This window comes from Gracilinanus agilis, chromosome 2, assembly GCF_016433145.1.
Source record: "Gracilinanus agilis isolate LMUSP501 chromosome 2, AgileGrace, whole genome shotgun sequence".
Classification (NCBI taxonomy): domain Eukaryota; kingdom Metazoa; phylum Chordata; class Mammalia; order Didelphimorphia; family Didelphidae; genus Gracilinanus; species Gracilinanus agilis.
In genome coordinates this window covers 626124691-626144894 of record NC_058131.1, presented here as the reverse complement: position 1 = coordinate 626144894, position 20204 = coordinate 626124691, and the positions used below count along the sequence as shown (strand labels likewise).

Here is a 20204-nt window from a genome sequence, read left to right as displayed (position 1 = left end):
ACCATTTTGTGCATATATAGCTAATATACATATTCTAAAGACAAAACTGTAACACTCACATAATATCTACTGATATTGAGTGGAATATCCTTATTGACAAGCAAGCTAAATAATAATATTCCCTTTAGAGGAGGTGACTTCATTTAGAACTCTGGAATTTTTCCTAAGCTCTATCGCTCTGGTAGGAGTGGACATTTGAAAGGGTTCAATACAATTTCACCTGATAGATCCCAAAGGTTCTTGTGTTTCTTTGCCTTCTCACATTCTATGGGCCTAGGCTTCTAATGGAAAGTGTTCATCTGTTTTTACAGGAGAGCTTTTAGCACTTGGAAAATATTCCATGAAGGGAATACTTGTCCATTTCAGAAATATATCCAAGAGATCTTTAAAAGAGACTGAGATGGGGCAGCTGGGTAGCTCAGTGGATTGAGAGCCAGGCCTAGAGACGGGAGGTCCTAGGTTCAAATCTGGCCTCAGATACTTCCCAGCTGTGTGACCCTGGGCAAGTCACTTGACCCCCCCCTTGCCTACTCTTACCACTCTTCTGCCTTGGAGCTAATACACAGTATTGACTCCAAGATGGAAGGTAAGGGTTTAAAAAAAAAAGAGAGAGGGAAAGAGACTGAGATCTCAAGGGTTTTTTGTAGTCCTTCCTTTAAATTTTTTTTTTAATCCTATAGACTATCTCATTTAATTTGGGGAATTATCTTAGTTTAAAATGGCAGAGATGAGTATTTTAGGAATGCTCAGGGACAAACAAGTGAAGCCTAGGTTTTCTACTAAGCCAAAAGTAAGATTATCCCTTTGGAAACACAAATTTCATCATCTCTGATGCATGTCTGGCATAGGGGTCCCTCAAAGAACACTAAGCAAAAGTTGATTGCATGGATAAAAAACTTGAGGAGCTCAATCTGAGGTTCTCTGTTCTTACTCATCTACCCCCTCCCAATTTTCTCCAAAAATTCCATTTCATCCCTGGGTATATTTGATTTATTTTCTCCTGACCTTCCTTTCAGCTTCATTCTACATTGGTATGTGTCACTGAAGCCATTTGGTTGGTTGTCATGCATGCCCCAAAGGTTTGGAAGAGAACCCCGGTTGTCACATTGTTTTTGGTGGTTATGCACAATTTGATGAGTTTCTCCTCCTTCCCCTTGACAAGATTGCAACAACCTTGATTTTCCATAACCTTGAAGCATGTAAGAAGATTGTAGAATTAATCAAATAAAGTTAGGGCCAAGAGGGCCATATATTACATTTCTTCAGTCTGTCTTGAAATGGTTTTTCTTGTTCAAACACAAATGTGATACTGGAGGGAGGGAGCTGGTTGTTTTTGTTTTAGAGATTTAGTCAAGCACTCGTCAATCTTGGAATTTCCTGAAGAGATATTAGATGCTCCCAAGGCTTTATAAAGCTTAGGAGCACATTAACAGGGTCATCACATTTGAAAATAACATCTAGGAAATTCATGAAAAAGATAAGTTCAAGAAGTTGAGCACTGCCTCAGACTTCTCTTGCCAACAGGTGCCACACAATGGGAATGTAGACAAATTAGGCTATTTTTCTGCCAAAAAAATGGGATAACTCAGGTGGTAATATCAAATAAAGGAAAGAAATAGGGGATAAAACATTTTGAAAATCATTATCTACTGAGAAACTTACTGAATGATAAATCAGAAAAATTTCCCAAATCATAATTCAAATGTCATCCATCTTAAAACTTAAGTGGGAAACCCTCTGTGAGTTGATCCAGAGGAATGACAGTGATCACCTCCATCATTAAAAGAGGAAGAATGAGAGAATTTTCTCTCCCCTCCATTCTGTAAATTTTAAGGGGCCATTGTTGTGTAGTAAGGAACTAGAAATGAAGAAACAGAGATAAATTATGATTCTTTACTCTTCTTGACTAGTTCTTGCCTAGTAAGGATCAATAACAATTTAGGGTAACCAGACTATAGTTTACATATACATATATACTCACATCCCTGAATTTTCCTTTAAGGAATAAATTCTCATAATCCTAGAATAAGTATAAATAGAATTATTCTATTCAAATTCATAATGTTATAATATTTATATACTGAAACAACTTTGTTAGATCTAGTGATATAGCATCTATCGGCTATTGTTAGTTAATTAAGTCCAACCCTTTGGTGTGCCTAAATTGTTCACTTAGTTGAATTGAGTTGTAAGGTTGATCACATTTCTTAAGAGAAAGTGTTTATCTTAGAAAAGGGAAGTTGGCTTCATAGAGATTACTTGGAGATATCATTTATTTTTCTTTTGTATTCTTTATGTTGGATATAAGGTTTAAGAGTTATGCCTTCCTAGTAGTTGCACCATTGCATCACCCTCTCTATTCCCACTGACTTATCTAGAACTCAGTATTTATCTAGTTGACTTATCTAGTATTCTAGTACTTATCTAGTACTTCTGGTAGCCTCAACTTTCTGATGCAGCAGAGAATTGAAAAAGAGACCTATATAATAATACTAGCCTGCACTCAATTATCTAATAATTTAATGTTTGCATAGTTATTAGGTGGTTCATTTCTTTGGGTCATCATAACAGTCCAAAAGAGGAACTTGAGATTCAAGGAAGTTAAACTAGTTCCCCACCCCACCCCCAGTCACATAGCCAGTAATTGTCTTGACATCATGGATCTCCCCAACTCCAAATCTATGCTCTCTCCACAATACTGCCCTGCCTTTTGCAGGACTTTAAGTGTTTTTTTCTACGTTTAATTTTCCTTAACTCTCCAAACTTCCTTCCAGCTCTTCAATTCAATAAATTAATAATCTAAAATCTAAAGCATATTTCACTTGATTACTACTTAATTCTCTGGTTTCTACTGGTAGACAGGGGCAGCACAGGGTAAAACGTGAAGGTAAAAAAAACGGTCTGCCACCCACAACTTCCCAAGTCATGCTCCTACTTCCTTTTCAGGATCCTAGTAACCTTCTCTGCCCACCTTCCTACTATCAATATCATTTTCCAAGAAGCTTCTGACAACAATAATTATTAGCAATATAAATGAATATATGCCCAACTATACCATGAATCTCTGTCAAAAGAGTGGAGGTGCAAGCATGTGGAGGAGGGATGCTGGGGAGAAGGTTGACTTCCCGTTCCCCCCCACCTTTCATGGTTGGGATGGGTGTCTCCTTCACCTGTGTGATATCAGCCCTTCTGGCACCTTCTATTCTGCCTTAAGTTACAATCAGAGAACAGAAAGAACAATAATCCCTCAGATAGGGGATAGGAAGGGAAAGGCATGTGAATTCTATTCACAAATTTCTTGGCAGATTAAAAGGTCATGTGGGAGGCTTTGGCAAACGTGAAATGTTGCTTGGATAGGTTAAGATATGTTTGTGTTCTCAGCAAGAGACCATTCTAGAGACTGGGAGGTCTTATGGTCTGTGAAGCACTCCCAAGGAAGACTAATTGGCTACTTCACTCAGTAATGAACTTGCCTAATAGAGGGGACATGTTATCTCTACTATAGTGTGTTCTATTGGATTCTAGTTGACTTTTGTAAGAATTCCAATACTTAATCTTTCTGAGATCCTGATATCAGGCTAGAGAAATGATCAATCCTTGCATTCCAAACATAAGAGAAGGCTCTTAAAGAATTTTTATTTCCTATTTTGCTGTATGCTCGAATATCTTTTCTTTAGTTGTGTTATGGATCAACCAATGACTAAATGAAACTCAATAAGCATTTATTAAATACTTACTATTTGCCAGACACTGTTCTAAGTACTTTAAAAGGAATTCATAAGAGGCAGCATTGGTGTAATGGGCAGAGAGCTGACTTTAGAGTCAGGTTGACCTAGGTTTAAATCCTGCTTTTAACATATGCTTATTTTGTGACCCTGAGCAAGTAATAGTCTTATCATATCAGTGTTTATAATGTTCTAGGACTTTAATTTGCAGAACAATTATTGATCTGTATTGGTAGGAGTTTCTTCTCTGTGGGTTCTCTATACCAATGAAATCATAGACAAAGTCCAAAAAGAAATGGGGTTCTCCCTTTCCGAATCTCATTTTGGTCTTGTGTCTTGAACTGGTAACATTGTATATTTTTCCCTGAAAACTATGACTCCTTGACATAAATTTAAGTAGTAGGATGTTTGCATTTGAATTCAAAATACATAGGTTCATATCCAAGCTTAGTTGCTTACCTGTGTAAGCCACTCTAGACCTGTTTTCTGCTTCTGTAAAATGAAAGAGTTAAACTAGATAAATTCCAAATTTCCTGATAGCACTAAATTCTCTGATCCTATGGCATTAGATTCATGATAAAGTAAATGAAATAAAAATGAAGTAAAAAATGATGAAGTAAATCAAGTAAAAAGTAAAAGTAGTAGAATTCTACAGTAATAAGGGCCAAGATACTGCTAAAACATCTCTCAGTTGAAAATCTGAAAATGACTTACCAATAAAATTTTTGAAACTTTCTGGGCTTTCTTTTTAAAGAATTGCCCAAAGATTTTTGTTTTTACACATGTTTAATTTTCCTAAGAAGAATCCCCAGTGTTTTCAATTCATGGTAAAACATTCTTTGAATGGGAAATTATTGATTCAGAGTATATTGTTTATGTACTACAAAGTATATAAACTACAAAGGAGACAGTGATTCCTTTGGTGCTTGTTTTTATCTCTAACCATCTTTAAATAAAAGGGCTAAAAAGAATTTAGAAGGTATTTATTAAACTCAAAAATGATTACATCATTATTTAAGCAGAATATGAATTAGCCATTTAATTGAAAGAATTTCTTCCTTAAGAACATGTAAGCCATGTTCTTCCAACCCACATATCTTATTTTATTAAGTTCATATTAATTTTTATCTCAGTTTATCTATGCCAAATCTAAGCTAATTTTCTCATAAGGCAAAGTGTTGGGCTAAGATGGAAGTTCATTCATTTGCTGCCTTGCTAAAGAGAAACAATTTATCTACCAGTTTTTATAACATTTAAAAACTATTAGCTGATAATAGGCTAGTGAATGAAACAGTAAATCAGCCTCTATAAAATACTGGGAGCATGGTACCATACTATAGACTTTGTCAAATGCAGTTTCAATTGCATTCCATGTTCAAAACATAATGTATTAAATTCCTCCATAGCTACATTTAGAAATTCAAAACTCATCTTTGTAATAATTTACTACTTATTTCATATCATTCTATGTTTTCTTTGTCTAAAATTACCTATTCAGAATAAAATTTAGTTTTCACCCTAGGAAACTAGAGTTTTTAGGCAATACAATCTAAAATTAGGTATATTAATTTAAACAATTTTTTTCAATGTTTTAATCTTTTGCATATATGTGTGTTTATACACATATATGATTTCATAACTGTTATTCCTTATATAACTTGACAGAATTTTATAACCCCAGTGGTGTTTTCTTATTTAAATATCAACTAGTAGAAACACAAGCAACATGAAGGTCCCAAGGAAAGTATAGTAGTGTGTTAGAACCCTCCAGTTGGCCTCAAAGCTATTTTAGAGAGCCCCCAAAGAAATTCCCCCAAGCTTGCATTGTCAGAAGTTATTGTGTCAATCAGTCATTAGGCCTCCCATGAATGGTCATCATAGTGGGGTCTTACTGTGTAGGGGAAAGAGAGAAGTAAATAAAGCATAGATGGGGGAAAAAAGATTTAATTCTACCTTGCCCACTTCAGAGTTAGAAAACAAAAGAAATCATACTGCAAGAAACCATATTGCATTGGTAAGGGGAAGGACTGGGTAACAACATGAGTTTTCCACCAGACCTAATCTTCAGTTTGGACAAACGTGCTCTGATTGCCAGCATCTGCCTACATGCTTGGAAATGGTTGTATTTGAGTTTGCAAAGCCAGTACTTTATATGCTTGAACCTCAACTGTTCTAATCTTGATTCTAAATCATCAGCAAGAAATTTCCCATTTCTCTTTCTTATATTGACCATCTAACCAGTACGCTGCTCGCTTCCAGCATCCAATCGCATGCCATCGGAATGAAGCATCTTGTTGCCAGCTGCCTTTAACTCTGTTCTCCCTTGAACATGAATCTCCCTCTCAGAATACTAAACTAGAGATCACCTGTGCTAGCAAAATTGATAACTTATTTGGTTTTCTTTCTTTTTTTTTTTTTCTCTTCAGTTTACCTCCTTTCGGTTTGTTGTTTTGAATTTTTATTATGCTTGCTTTCCCCTCCCCTTTTGTCACTCTCCCTTCTCTCATTTTGTTTTCTCCATTCTTCTCATTGGAGGCAATGAGCCATCCAGCGGCCGGAACTCCCCTCTCCCTTATCGGCCAGACAGCCGCCCTCTAACTCCAACTTACGCTCAGGCCCCTAAACATTTCCATGTTCCAGGTAGGAGCTGACACTGTATGTGTCTTGGTGTCCCGTCACAGTGTAGAATGTAGCCTTGTAAAACCTTTTGTCTCGTCTCCATTATCTCACGCTCTTTTATTGGGATGCATACTGTTGACATGCTCTAAATTGCAGATTTTGTTCTGAAAGGTCCTTAGAACAGTTTTATATGTGAAATGTAGGGTGAGAATAAATAAAGGGTTGTTTTGGGGGGTTGCCTTTTGTTTGGGTTTTTATGGTTGCCTAGAGTGGGTGGGTTGGTGATATTGAAGTTTTAATTGTGACTCAAAAGGAAAATAATATCTTGTTATATATTCATTACTTCTAGTTTTTAATTCATGGTGTGGTTTGGTGCATATAGCAGATGAAGCTTTCTTACCATCATCAGTATTGAACTTTGTAGCTTCAGGGATCTATTTTATATCCCAAAGCAATTTCCTCTTTGTCTCAATTCTAAGAGTATTCCCACAGACTTTTAATTTCCTGTTCTAGAGATGTGACACTGGATAAATCAAGTGCTCGTTTCATGGCATGAAATTAAATGTTTGTGGAAGTATGACTATATAGTAACCCACCAAGAAGCCTTACGTTTCAGGCTTAGGGCTGGAGGCTTTGCTTGGATATTTGTAAGTATTTGCTGCATCTACACAAATGTTGCTTGCCAGCAAGGGGTAGGAAAAGAAAAGTCAGTGTTTTTTGGAGAATACGATTTATTATCTTCATGTTTAGAATTGGCTCAGCCCTGTCAGGGATACAGAATCAAGCAGAGTTTGCCAACCATAGTTATAGTGTTCAAGCTATGGTATGCTTTAATTGGCAATAAAGATAAAATTCTCCTCTTATCACATTTTTGACCTCTCCTGTCTACTAAATGTTCTTTTAATAAATTATCCATTACTCTAATCTTGGCAAACTAATCATTTTTTATCTATTTAAGTCAAGAAATTGCAGAGAAACTCAGGATACTGGATTTAGAATCAGGGGACCTGGATTAGAATCCTAACTGCTACTTACAAAACTATGTGACTTTTAACAAGTCTTTTTTCTTTCTCTGGAGCTGTTTGCTCATGTATAAAATGAAGGCATTGGACTAGATTTCTAGGATCTCTTCTCACTCTAAATTCTATAATACCTCAAAATATCTAAGATTTCTTTGGCCATGTGGTTCTCGATTGAGGCATCAGTGGCATAAAGCATAAGTGGTATCAGAGTCAGAGTGACCTGATTTTGAGATCCAAAGAAGGCATATTGACTATATGACTTTGGGCAAGTAATTTAACCTCTCAGTGCCCCCACACAATTCTCTAAGATGATAAGTTGTTGAATAGTTTCCTATCTACATTGCTGAAAGGTATTTCCTCATTGAGGGTACCTTACACCAATGAAATCATAGCTCTAGCCAAAATTATTTTAATTTCGAACCATATACTGTGGTTATACATTTCAGTTATCCTTGGGAATAAATTATATTTGTAAATTTTAGTCTCCTAATGCTCCACAACATTTTAATTCTTTCTGATTTGAGGAGAAAGTATTTTGAGGTTTTTCCAGATGTATTGATAGCACAAGGGTCTTAATTAGCCCTAAGTAGGTGATTACCATCCCACATAAATTAGGATTGGATTGAGCATCCCATGAAAACATCTGACTGTTTTTAGAGTAGAAAGCATTTTCCATGGTTTCTAATTTCACTGCATTGCTTCACACTCAGTTCAGCTCATTAATTGAAAAATAAATTGGACCCCGGTGTCTACCGGAAGCTCAATTTCCAGACAGTAGCAATTTGGAGTTTTTTCTAACCTCCAAACTAGTTCTGTCTTGCACACCATCAAAACATCTTCTCTGTTTTCATTTTTCTCAGTTTTTATCACACTCTTAATGAAATGCATATATATGTCCGTGTGTATGTGTACACACACACATATATATATTTATATATATTAAGTGACTCACATCTTGGTTACATCAACACTTGTTATAAGATGTATTACAAAGAATTTCATGTCACCTGTCTGATAATTCACTCATTTTTGTGTTTTTCCTTCAAATAAAATAACTCTTTGTAATACAAAAGTCAACTTTCTGGTCTTTTTTTGTTCAAGACTCTTCACATTGGCTTGACATTTGGTTTATTTTTTTTCTTATAACATAACTGATCTTGTTTCTGTACTCACACATCTTTGTTTTTTCATTCCACAGATCAAGGGATCAACATATACCGAAAACCACCCATCTACAAACAACATGGTAAACCTGATTTCCTCCTCTTAACTCTTAAATAGGAAAGTCATCTCAAATTCACATCTTTGCTGTTCACTGAAGTGTTTATCCAGGACTTCTTTTAACAAAATTGTGTGGCATTCAGCAGAAGGAGTTTCCAGATATACTTAAAGTATAAAGTATATATAAAGTAAAATAATAAAGTATATTAAAGTATATATAAAGTAATTCAAAGATGAACTATTTAATTGTGGTCCCTTATGGTACAAATTTTATGCATAATGCCTTAGGAAGCTGAATTGAATTTTCTGGAGGAAGTGAATTCATTATGGTAAGATTATATTTTAGAAGCACCCAATTGAACCTAGATCATAAAACCTTATTAAACTGAATCCAGCAACCAGATAACCAATTTTCTTTCTCTTTTTGGTAAAGATGAGAGTTCTACTATATGGCCAATGTCGCATGCAGACTTTCTAACTAAACTAATTCACTGAAAGCATCTATGACCCCAGTAACTTTGAAGAGCAAGAACCTAGTTAGGCCAACAAAACAAATGAAAGCAAATGACACAAAGTCTTTTTGGGTAGGTTAAAGGCAACTTAGTTGCTCAGTTACCCATTTCTTATAGCATCTCTCTTTAGGGACCTAATGAATATTGAATGTGGTTTAGTCTTGGACTCAAAGTTGAGTAGGGTCCTGGTCTCAGCTTAGCCATTTAGCAGTGGTTTGATTTTGAACAACTTCTGGCTAGGTTTCAATTTCCTTATCTATAAAATGAAGGAATTAGACTGGATGACTAGCCTACTTTGATTTTATTTAATTGATTCTTAGGTCCCTTATAGCTCTAAGATTGTGGAATTCTTTGATTATAGAATAGAGAAAGAAATTGACGATTTGATGTATAACCAACATAAACATTTGTTAAAATTGTTCTCTTCCTTTTTCCAGAAAATTAGTATTTTTGAAATAGAGTGTTATTCTATGTCAATTGCATTTTCCTCCATTATCATTGAGTTTCTTAAAGGGCTGTGTCATCCTTATGTCTTTATGGACAGATAGAAATAAAGACTACCTTCAAAGGTATGCTTTATGTCTTGGAAGTATTTAGAAAAAATACCCAAATAGTGGCTGAAAACTTGAAAATTATATTTGGAATGAATTGTCAGAGAAACATCAACAACTCAAAATGAAAAATATGCAAGAAAAAACTATACATCAAAATTTTAGGAAAAAAGCAAAAAAAATCAAATGACTTGAGGTTCTTTCAGTTTGTCCTTTTTTTAAGTTTTACATGATATGCTTGCATTTTAAGTTTCTTAACATTGTTTTTATTTGTTTTTTATGGTTTTAATGTGTCTTCCCACCCTCTCATTAACTTGTGAATGTTTAACCACTGACTTCACCAAATCTAATCCGTAAGTACTGTTGGAAGTCATGTTTTTGTTTTCCTAAGAACAATTTTCCCAGAATTTGGGATATCAGTTTATTTACCCTTGCATTTAGTAATATGTCTCCTTATACTTAATTCAAAACATAAATCACACAATTCACACAATCAAAATTTAAGAAATTTGGATACCACAACTTTTTACAACAAAGAAACCATCTCGGCATCTTTCTATTAAAATGACTTTAAATCTCAAGACTTTTGATATAGATTGATCAAGAATAACATGGTTTATCAAAAACAATAATGATTTAGAAGTCCAGAAAGTTGTCTTCTAGACTTGGCTGGACTCTGTCATTTATTGGATATGTGACTTTGAGTCACTTCACCTCTTGACCTCTTTTCTCTTTTTGTCAAATGAGAGAGTTGGACTAGATGATCTTACAGATCCCTTTCTCATTCTAAATTTCTATGACATGAAAACCATATTTTTAAAACAAAATAGCATTACACTAGGTCAATTTACCTATAAATACTTTAGGAAGGGCAGAGTTGAGGTTTGGCATACTGAATTATTTAGCTCCATAATTTGTGTCCTTTTAATCTCTGATTTGTAACATGTACCTGGGATTAGATTTAGACCTAACTCTTGCTTACAGCTAAGTATAATATGAAGAAAAGGAATATGAGTGTAACAATTATGTCCAGTTTGGTCTCCATTTATTTAAAATTTGAATGACTCATTTGTATGTGCCAAACTTTGAATAAAAATGGTTAATAGATATGACAGACACATATTGCATTGCTAAGTGCAGTTTCCTACAAATAGAAAATCGATTCTCCCATTTCTATTTGTTTTTTTTACCCCATGGGAGCTTAAGAAAGCAGATTCTTGAATATAAGAATTTAAAATGAATGCAAACAGCACTAATCCATTTTTAGTTTCTTATCCAAGGGTCCAAGGCAAACAAGCATGCTGATGATTTCCATAACTCTCAGTGAGTCAAAATCTGCTTGATGTATTTCCCTTAGCCCCTTTTATCACTAATCCCTCTAACATGAAACTGCTCTAATTAAATATAAGGTGAGATTGAGCTCTTGACCTTAAGGCTAGAAATAAGAAAAAGGAATCTAGTTGCCTCTACTGACCTCTAAGTGGCAATGAAAATACAGCTGATGCTAGTGGTAATTGAACTCCTGTGGAGTTAAAATTTTTAACCAGGGGACCAGGGATTCCATTGCTGTGAGATTATACCACAAGTGCTTTAAATCAATAGCTAAGTTCCCCCTGGTTACCCTCTAGATCCAGCTGCCTTGGCAGCACAGAGCAAGTCTTCAGAGGATATCATCAAGTCCTCCAAGTTCCCAGCAGCCCATGCTCCAGACCCCAACGAGATACCAAAGATTGAGACGGACCACTGGCCAGGTCCCCCCTCACTTGCCGCCATAGGTATGCAAATGAAGCAGCTAAGTCAAATGGGCAAGGCTCTAAGGGTTATAGCAATTTCTAGTAATGTATGAGAAATTTTAGGATGTTAGAAATTTTTTTGAGAAAAATGCAAAAGAAGAATATAATGGATAGAAATAGAGACCAATGTGGTATTAATTTAGATGTATAGTAATTGAAATTTCTCCAACCAGATGTATGAGAATATTGTTATAATTTAGTCTGTTCCAGAATTGGTATGAAATTTTTATCCACCTTGAATCCTATTTAAAGAGGTTTTTTTATGGAACTTCTAGAAAGACTTTATTACAATATTATCTCACCTATGTTGTAGCCCCAGAGTTTTCACATCGTTATCACAGAGAACTCTTGCTTAAAAAGATTTGCTGAATAAGTGACTTCTTCCTGCATAAATTCTCTCTTAGTGTTTTGCTTATCCTTTAGCCTTCTCTTTTAATAACCAGGGAAATCATCTTAGCACCTAAGCATTGTTCCTTTTTTGGAGTAGACCCTTTTCTGTGGTATCATGAAAGACCACAGCACAGTTAATTGATGTGGAGGAAGCACCCCAATACAGGCAGAGTTAGATTCTATTTCTTCACCTGCATCATTATCACCATTTCCATCCTTTTTCATCTATAAGGTCACCCTTTAGCTGTTCCATTCATTGTATTTGAATTTAGTTACATCTGTAAATTTCCAAAATATGTTTGTATCTGTACCTTTGTGTCTACACAGTTGGCTTAATAAAGTGCTAACAAACTGAAAGGCCTGGTATTCAGAATTACAAGGTCAGCTGTGTCAAAATGTGACTTAAATTTCTCTTTCCAAATTTCTGCAGTCATCCGTTGCAGAGTGCTGGATTTGGAGAAAGGAAGATCTGGGTTCAAATCCTTCCTCAGATGCTAGTTTTGTTGACCCTAGGCAAATCATTCAGCTTCATTTTTCTAATCTGAAAAATACAAATAATAGTGGCGTCTGCCTCATCGGATTAATGTGAGGTTCAAATAAGATTATATATGTAAAATGTTGCAAATCTTAAAGTACCACTTAAATATGTTATCATCATCCTCCAAAGCCGCCAATTGTCCATTATGAAGGTATTTAGTTTTCTTTATCACATTCTTTTTATTTTTATGAAGAATCTTTTTTTTTAATTGTGAAGTTAACTGTTATTTAAGTGTGTAGGAATGATTGAGGAGATGACATGGCAGTGGATGATGTACTGCTTCTGGAGTCAAAGGAACTGAGTTCATATCCTTCCTCTAATATTGACTACCTCTGTGACCTGGACAAGTCTCTTAACCTTTCTAGGCTTCAGTTTCCTAAAAGCTATAAGATATTTGGACTAGAAGACTATTGAGGTCCTTTCCCATTCTAGCTGTCTGAGCCTTTAATAAAAGGGAAATCTATCTGTCCAATTCTTCATTGCCTCCATGATTTTATAAGTATAGGTGTTTCCCAATATAGGACAAAACCTGCCTTACCCCAACCTATTTGAAAGTATTCAGAAGCTGTAACAGAGCAAAAACGTCATCACCTGGAGACCAGCATTCTGGCGATAAGCCTGTTTGAAGTTAGTTCGGTTAATCCATAGACAAAAGACCTACCCTATGTTTCTACTCAAACACCATCCAACTTCTAGAACTTCTTGTGCTCAGCTGACTCAGCCTCCAAGAATCCAGTGGCGTTTCCTACCATGAGGAGGCTAGTAGAAAAACAAAAAGAAAATGAAAAGAACTCTAACCATTGTCCAAAAATGCCCTGTAAAATTGAATTATTATCTCATTCTGTCTTTAGATTTTTATCTCTTTAGTATATATTAGCAAACCCTACTTCAATGCTAGACAGTCTTAATGGACAATCAAGGTTTTAACTTCTTCCAATAAATCATAATTCTTCAGTAAATACCCTGATCTTTTGTGATTTCTTGTTAAGTCACAAAGTTTATCATTACTGATTCTCGGTTTGCTAAATGTCTCAGGAAAGAAACAAACAAATTTAGAGAGAAGGAGACATTAGCAAAAAGTAATTTAAAGCTTTTTAAAAAGCTTTTAACTCTCCATTAACCAAGAGTAATGAAGAACTAAGAGTATTTATTAGTCAGTTTATTTTGATTACATTACCAGCATCTTCTGTTTCCTTGCACAGATTAATCCAAAGTTTCAGAAGAATTTAACTCGGTTTTCTAACTATTCAGAGAAATTCACTCCTATGAAACCAGAAAAAATAAATATGACATGCCACATTTTATGGAAGTGGATGCATAATTTTGTTGCCTTTACATAAATTAGAATTTCATTTTCAGTTATGACTCCTTTATGACTACTTTTCAAAGGGCCAAGAAAAATAGTGTTTAATAGTCGGGGAATACCATGTGTTACCTTTGTAATCCAGGACTTTCCAAAAATAAAAATTTATACAATGTAATGAGAGTAAGATTTATGTAATAACTGTATCAAGAGTGTATGTATTCAGGAACAGAAAAGTATTTCAGACTATTATTTTTTTTCCTCTAAAGGAATGCTTTCATTCCCCCAGAAGTACTTGAATCCCTGATCACATATTGATTTATGTTGATTGACACTAGGGATTCCTAAACAGAAACTACTTAGAGTCAGCTTAAAGTGTGGGTGCTTAGAACTTTTTGACCACAAGAACAAAGCAAATTCCAATCATTTATACTACTTGGTGAGAGACCAAAATCCCTACCCTTCTGGCATAATGGCTTCATACTTGGCAAAGTAAGCAAAAGCCCAATAAAAAGTTATGCACTTGTCTGTATCACTGACAGTAAATAAACTAATTATGTGAAACCAGTGATTTAGTTCAATTGCATGTGTACATTGGAAGTGGCCAGGGCAGCTTAGAAGGGGTGGATTTTTCCCTGACTGATTACTTCACTAAAGGAATGCTATTGAAAGAGCTGTTCTGGTTTTGTCACAATTAAGAAGTTATTGAAGATAAATGGACTAGTCCTTTAGTATTCTTTCTTGTGATGGGGCTTATGTAAGAAGTTCTTTTTACCATGGGAATAGGGACAGATATGAGGCGCAGATCAAGTGGCCGTGAGGAAGATGAGGAGGAGCTTCAGAGACGCCGGCAACTTCAAGAAGAACAACTATTAAAGGTTTGTCATCTGGGACATTGCTTATCACTTTCATTAAATTATTTCAGAAATTTCCTGAGAAGTAACAGCAATTCACTAGAAAACAACTTCAGGTGTTATTCATTCACATTTATTTTTCCATTCCCTACAAATAGCTGAACTCAGGTCTGGGTCAATTAATTCTAAAGGAAGAAATGGAAAAGGAAACCCGGGAAAGGACTTCCCTTTCAGCCAGTCGCTATGATTCTCCACTTAATTCATGTGAGTAGCACATCTACAGATTTCCTTAAGTTGGGATTTCATGTCCATATGAATATATTTTGTCTTTCATAAGCTAGTAGTTTTCTCTGGGACAGAAAGGTGTAAACTGAATGACTTTTCTTTCCATAACTAGGTCCATTTATCTGAGTCGTTCAATGACTTTGTTTTTTTCCCAGTTCTGTCTTTCACCTATTTCTTTATTTTTGTACTACTAGTCTTTTCTCATGTTTGCCTTTGTTGCCTTTCAAGGCTAAGCTAAACCTAAGTAACTCAGCACTGATTCCTAGATGAGCCCTACTGAACCATTTAATTGGACAGATCACTTCACCAAGGCAGACATAATCATTATTACATTCTAGGAATTCACCAAAATGGCAGAGACTTTAGTTCTTTAATGGGAACAAACAGCAATCAGGAAGTCTCAAAAATCAGGAATCACCTCAGACAGATGTAGGGGAGATTTCATGAAGAAAAATGCTCCTCTCTTCTTCATCTCACTTTTCTACTCTTACATATATGATACCTAGCTGCTTTCCCAGAAATCCCTCCACAATGACTCATATCATATATTCATTTCATCATATATTCAATCTCTTACTCTGGGAACTAGAAGGACCTGAAAGCTGGTAGTGATACCTTTTATTTGCTCTCTTTCCCTACTATTTGAATTCGGTACTACTGAAATACAGTAGCTATTTCCGCCCTTCTCATCCTCTGATGACAGCATCCACAACCATTAACTATTCCTTCCTCTTAGATGCTCTCGACTTCCTTGGTTTAGAGGGAATCACAATCTCTTGGTTTCCTCCTACCAGTCTAGTTTTACCTTCTCTGCAGTTTCTGGCCCCTCTTTCCCTAGATTCTTCATAGTATATGTTTTTGAATAGTTTGCCTTAAGTCCTCATTTCTATTTCTTTTGTCTAAGCAATCTCTTTTATTCCTATTACTTCAGTTATACCACTAATAGAAATAACCCCCAAATTCTTATTTCTATCTTTCCAGCCTTGCCTTTTTTCAGAGCTTTTGGCCTGCATCTCTAAATGCAGGCAGGACTTCTCCACCTGACAGATGCCACTAGCTCCTCAAACTTATTGTTGTTGCTGTTCATTCACTTCAGTTGTGTCCATCTCTTCATGACCCTTTTGGGGGTTTTCCTGGCAAAAGAACTGGAGTGGTTTGCCAATTCCCTTTCCAGCTCATTTTTTTTAGATGAGGAAACTGAGGCAAACAGGGTGAAATATACATACACATACTTTTTACAAGACTTTCCATTATTTGCAATGCAGAATTCCTAGAAACTTTCCCAGTATAAATAGGACTGAGACAAAAGATATCCCCATTACCTACTATTATTCAGGAGTTACAGAAATACAGTATATTAAAGGAACCTTCAAAGAACAGACAAAATTATTCCTATTTCCTGGTGATGTTATACTATGCTTTAAAAAAAACCAATGAAATACAAAATTTTAATGTTACAAATTATCAATATTTTTCCTGCATTTTATTTGCAGATAGTTGTTTGCTTGTTGTGAGAGCTACTTCAGGATAGGGACTATTTTTTGCCTGTTTTTATATCTCCAGCACTTTGCTTATTGTCACACACATAGTAGGTGCTTATTAAGTATTTATTGACAGACTACTAACACAAACCAAAAAGAAACAATAATTAAAGAAATTCTGTTCAGAATAACTACAAAATGCATAAAATGTCTTTTGCTAAACCAATCAAACCACCAAGAGGATATTTTATGGGCAAGTACACATGATCCTCAACTTCTCACTCCCCATATCCTTTATGTTGCCAAGGCCTGTTGCTTTTACCTCCATGATATCTCTAACATATGCTTCCTTTTCTCCTCTGACGTTGCCACTACTTTGGGGCAGGCCCTCTTCGACTCACACCAGAATTCTTACCATAGCCTGCTGGCGGGTCTCTCTGCCAGTCTCTCCATACTCCTTTCTATCTTCTACTATCTTTCAAAGTGATTTTCTTAAAGCATGTCTGACTGTGTCACTCCTCTAACCCAATAAGTTCAAATGGCTCCCTTTTTCCTCCAGCCTAATATATAAAATCCTTTGTTAAGCATGTAAAGCCCTTTATAATCTGTCCCATCCCTCACCTTTCCAGTCTTCTTAATTTTATGCTTCCCAACAGAATCTGCAATCAAGTGACACTGGCTTCCTTGCAATTTCTTAAAGAAGACCTTGTCTCTCCATATCTGTTCCTCCTGTCTTTTCTTGGCTTCCTTTGGTCCCCAGATAATACCCCACCTTCTGCAAAAAAGTCTTTCCTGGTCTCTCCTCTAGTATCTTTCCTCTGCTGAAGATCTTCCATTTGCTCCATAGATAGCTTGTTTACATATGGTTGTTTATTTGCTCTCTCTACCATTTGACTATAAGCTCCTTCAGGGCAAGAACTGTCTTTTGCCTTCCTTTGTATACCTAGGGTTTGGCCCAAAGGAGGCACTTAACAAACATTTCTTGACTGACTTACTGACTGCCTTGGAGAGTGTTGGACTTGAAGAAAATCTGAGCTCAACTGCTGCCTCTGTACATAACTAAACTGTGCTACAACAGACAAGTAACCTTTTTCAGACACATTTTTCTCATCACTAAAATGTGCATAATAATGGTGCCTACTTCTCACCTTTGTAAGGATCAATGAAATTACAATTTTAAAGCACCGTATAAATGTTAGCAACTTTTTATTATCATTATGGAAGTAGGCAAAGTAGCTAAATTCATTTGGAGAAACAAATGGTTGTAGATGTCAAGAGAAATAATGAGAAAAAGAACAAATGAAGGGGGCATAGCTTTATCAGATTTCAAAATGTAAAGCAATATCATCAAAACATTTTGGTACTAGTTTAGAAAAACAATATGAAAAGTTTATGAGTAGAACAGACTAGATAATCAAGAAAGAAGTAATTAAAAACAGTGTTGCCTTTCCAGCCTTATCTAATATGAGTGCCCTCTATGCACTCTAAAAATCCCGTCAAAATCAGATTTTCTGTCCCTCAATCCAATCCTGCATTTTTCTCTTCCATGGCTTTCCTTGTGCCATTCCTTGATAATAATACACTTTTATCACTGTTATAGTTCATCTTTTATATATTAAGTTCATAGTTCTAAACTGGTCCTTTTGGATACCAACTGGGCCATGACTCCTTCTAGCTTTGTACCATCGGCAAATTTGATATCCATCTTTTCTATGTCTTTATTCAAGTCATTCATAGAAATGTTAAATATTATAAGGGCAAACAGTGAGCCCTGGGGTTCTCCTGCCTCTTTATTTTAGACGTAGGGATTCAGAAAGATTACGTGATCTATTTCACTTCAAAAAACTAGTAAATGGCAAATCACAAATTCAAACACAAATCTGATTACTGAGTACATCTGTGGATCTGTTATCTCTTTATTATGGTTACTCACTATAATCATACAAATCACAAATTCTCCACACCTTTTTATTCTTTGCAGTTTTTGTTTATCTCCTCTAGAGACTATCTACTCAACATGCTAGAGACTGTTCTCTTTTTTTTTCTTTTAAAGTTTTGTGTAGGGGGCAGCTGGGTAGCTCAGTGGATTGAAAGCCAAGTCTAGAGATGGGAGGTCCTAGGTTCAAATCTGGCCTCAGACACTTCCCAGCTGTGTGACCCTGGGCAAGTCACTTGACCCCCCTTGCCTACCCTTACCACTCTTCTGCTTTGGAGCCAATACACAATATTGACTCCAAGACAGAAGGTAAGGGTTCTTTAAAAAAAATAGATAAATAAATGAAGTTTTGTGTATATCAGGGCAACTTTCATACTGTCTGCCCCAAACCCTTTTCCTTCTAGTATCTTCCACCTGTAATTACTTCTTTTTATCTTGTATCTAGCTTGTTCATACGTGGTTATCTGCATATTATCTTTCCCATTATACTGTGAACTCTGAGGGCAGAGATTCTATTTTATCATTCTTTGTATCCCTAGCACTTAACACAATGCCTACTATATAGTAGGCACTTAATAAATATATGTTGACTGACAAACTTTCTTTCTCAATTTTGCAGTATGACTGGCCTACCTTCTTTTCCAGCACTCGATTATGACTCCTCTTACACATCGTAATTGGGAACATGCGACAGCCTACTTCTTACACCCACAATGGGAGTTTCTATTGCTCTTTAGGTCTCATATAATTGTTAATATTCTAAGGTTTTGATGTTCTGTGAATCAGAGCCTTTATAACATCAAAATGTGAATGTCATATTGACTGTCTTTTAAAAAGATGGATTTTATAGCACGGAGTAACTCAGGTATAATTGAAATTTTTCCAGTCTTTCCAAATGTCATCCAGTCTAATACCTCCTTCAGTTCAATTCTGGACCTAGTCTTTTATCCAGAAACAGTTCCTATGCAGGATATATTTTTTGACAAACTGTCTCTGATTCAAAAAATGCACATTTTGAAATTTCACTATCATACCACACAGAAAAAATAACTGCCTGCATTTTTGGTAAAGCGTCCCCTTCTTGAGAAATAGAAAGGGCAGTTAAAGACAGCCATATGTTGCCAACAGAGCCCATAAAGGAGAGAGTGATGCAATACATATTTCCCATTATGTTGATATATTAAGGAGTTTGGGTAGCAACCACTCTTGGATAGGACACCAGAATCCCTGGCTATTAAAACAGAATGTCATCAAATGTACCTTCTGGAAGAAACCTTAGATCCCAGAGTTTCTTTTCCCTTTTGTGTCATGAATTCTTTTGGCAGTCTGGTGAAACCTATGGACACCTTCTCAACATAAAATAAATGTGATTACAGAATATTGAAAAACGGTTATCAAAATATTTTAAGTAATTTTTTTAAGGCTGAGGTTGAGTCCCTGCTCTTCTACCTTTCATTTTAAAAACATGAATGCTTTTATATATCACTTTCTCTTTAACTTTTTGCTTTTGCAGGGCATCAACTGAAAACTCTGTCTGGAAGTGTCACTCAATTGATCTTTATAGTCAGACTATTTAGCAGAAAATTGCACTCTTTATTGATTCAGTTATGTCTCTACCTTAAAAAGAAAAACACATTTCTTTCTAATTCTGTCATCTTTTATATGTGTTCCTCCAAATGTTGAGTTATTTATCATTAACTTTTGGTAAACAAGTGATAGCTGTTCTCAAAAATACATGGATGAGGGGAAGGTAGGCAGCTCAGTATCTTAAGAGCCAGGCCTAGAGTTGGAAGGACTTGGATTCAAATCTGACCTTAAATACTTCCTAGCTGTATGACCCTGGGCAAGTCATTTAACCCCAGTTGCCTAGCCTTTTCAACTCTTCTGCCTTGGAACTAATCCGTAATATTGATTGCAAGATGGAAGATATGAGTTTTTAAAAATGTAAATGAATGTGTTCTGGATTGGAGCTTC

General features: G+C 35.6%; 1 protein-coding gene across 11 annotated transcripts in view; it reads left to right on the top strand.

The window, feature by feature from the left end:
• The window catches only part of ABLIM1 (actin binding LIM protein 1), a 268909-nt gene that overhangs the window by 236350 nt on the left and 12355 nt on the right, over nucleotides 1–20204 (top strand). For 3 of the 11 annotated variants that reach the window (XM_044665607.1, XM_044665610.1, XM_044665604.1), the window contains 4 exons: nucleotides 8565–8612; nucleotides 11285–11425; nucleotides 14461–14552; nucleotides 14687–14792. In XM_044665607.1, the coding sequence (XP_044521542.1) occupies nucleotides 8565–8612; nucleotides 11285–11425; nucleotides 14461–14552; nucleotides 14687–14792 (387 nt within the window). Of the gene's footprint in view, nucleotides 1–6260; nucleotides 6366–8564; nucleotides 8613–11278; nucleotides 11426–14460; nucleotides 14553–14686; nucleotides 14793–20204 lie in introns of all 11 variants that reach the window. The other 8 variants (XM_044665609.1, XM_044665608.1, XM_044665612.1 and 5 more) reach the window with 5 other exon arrangements.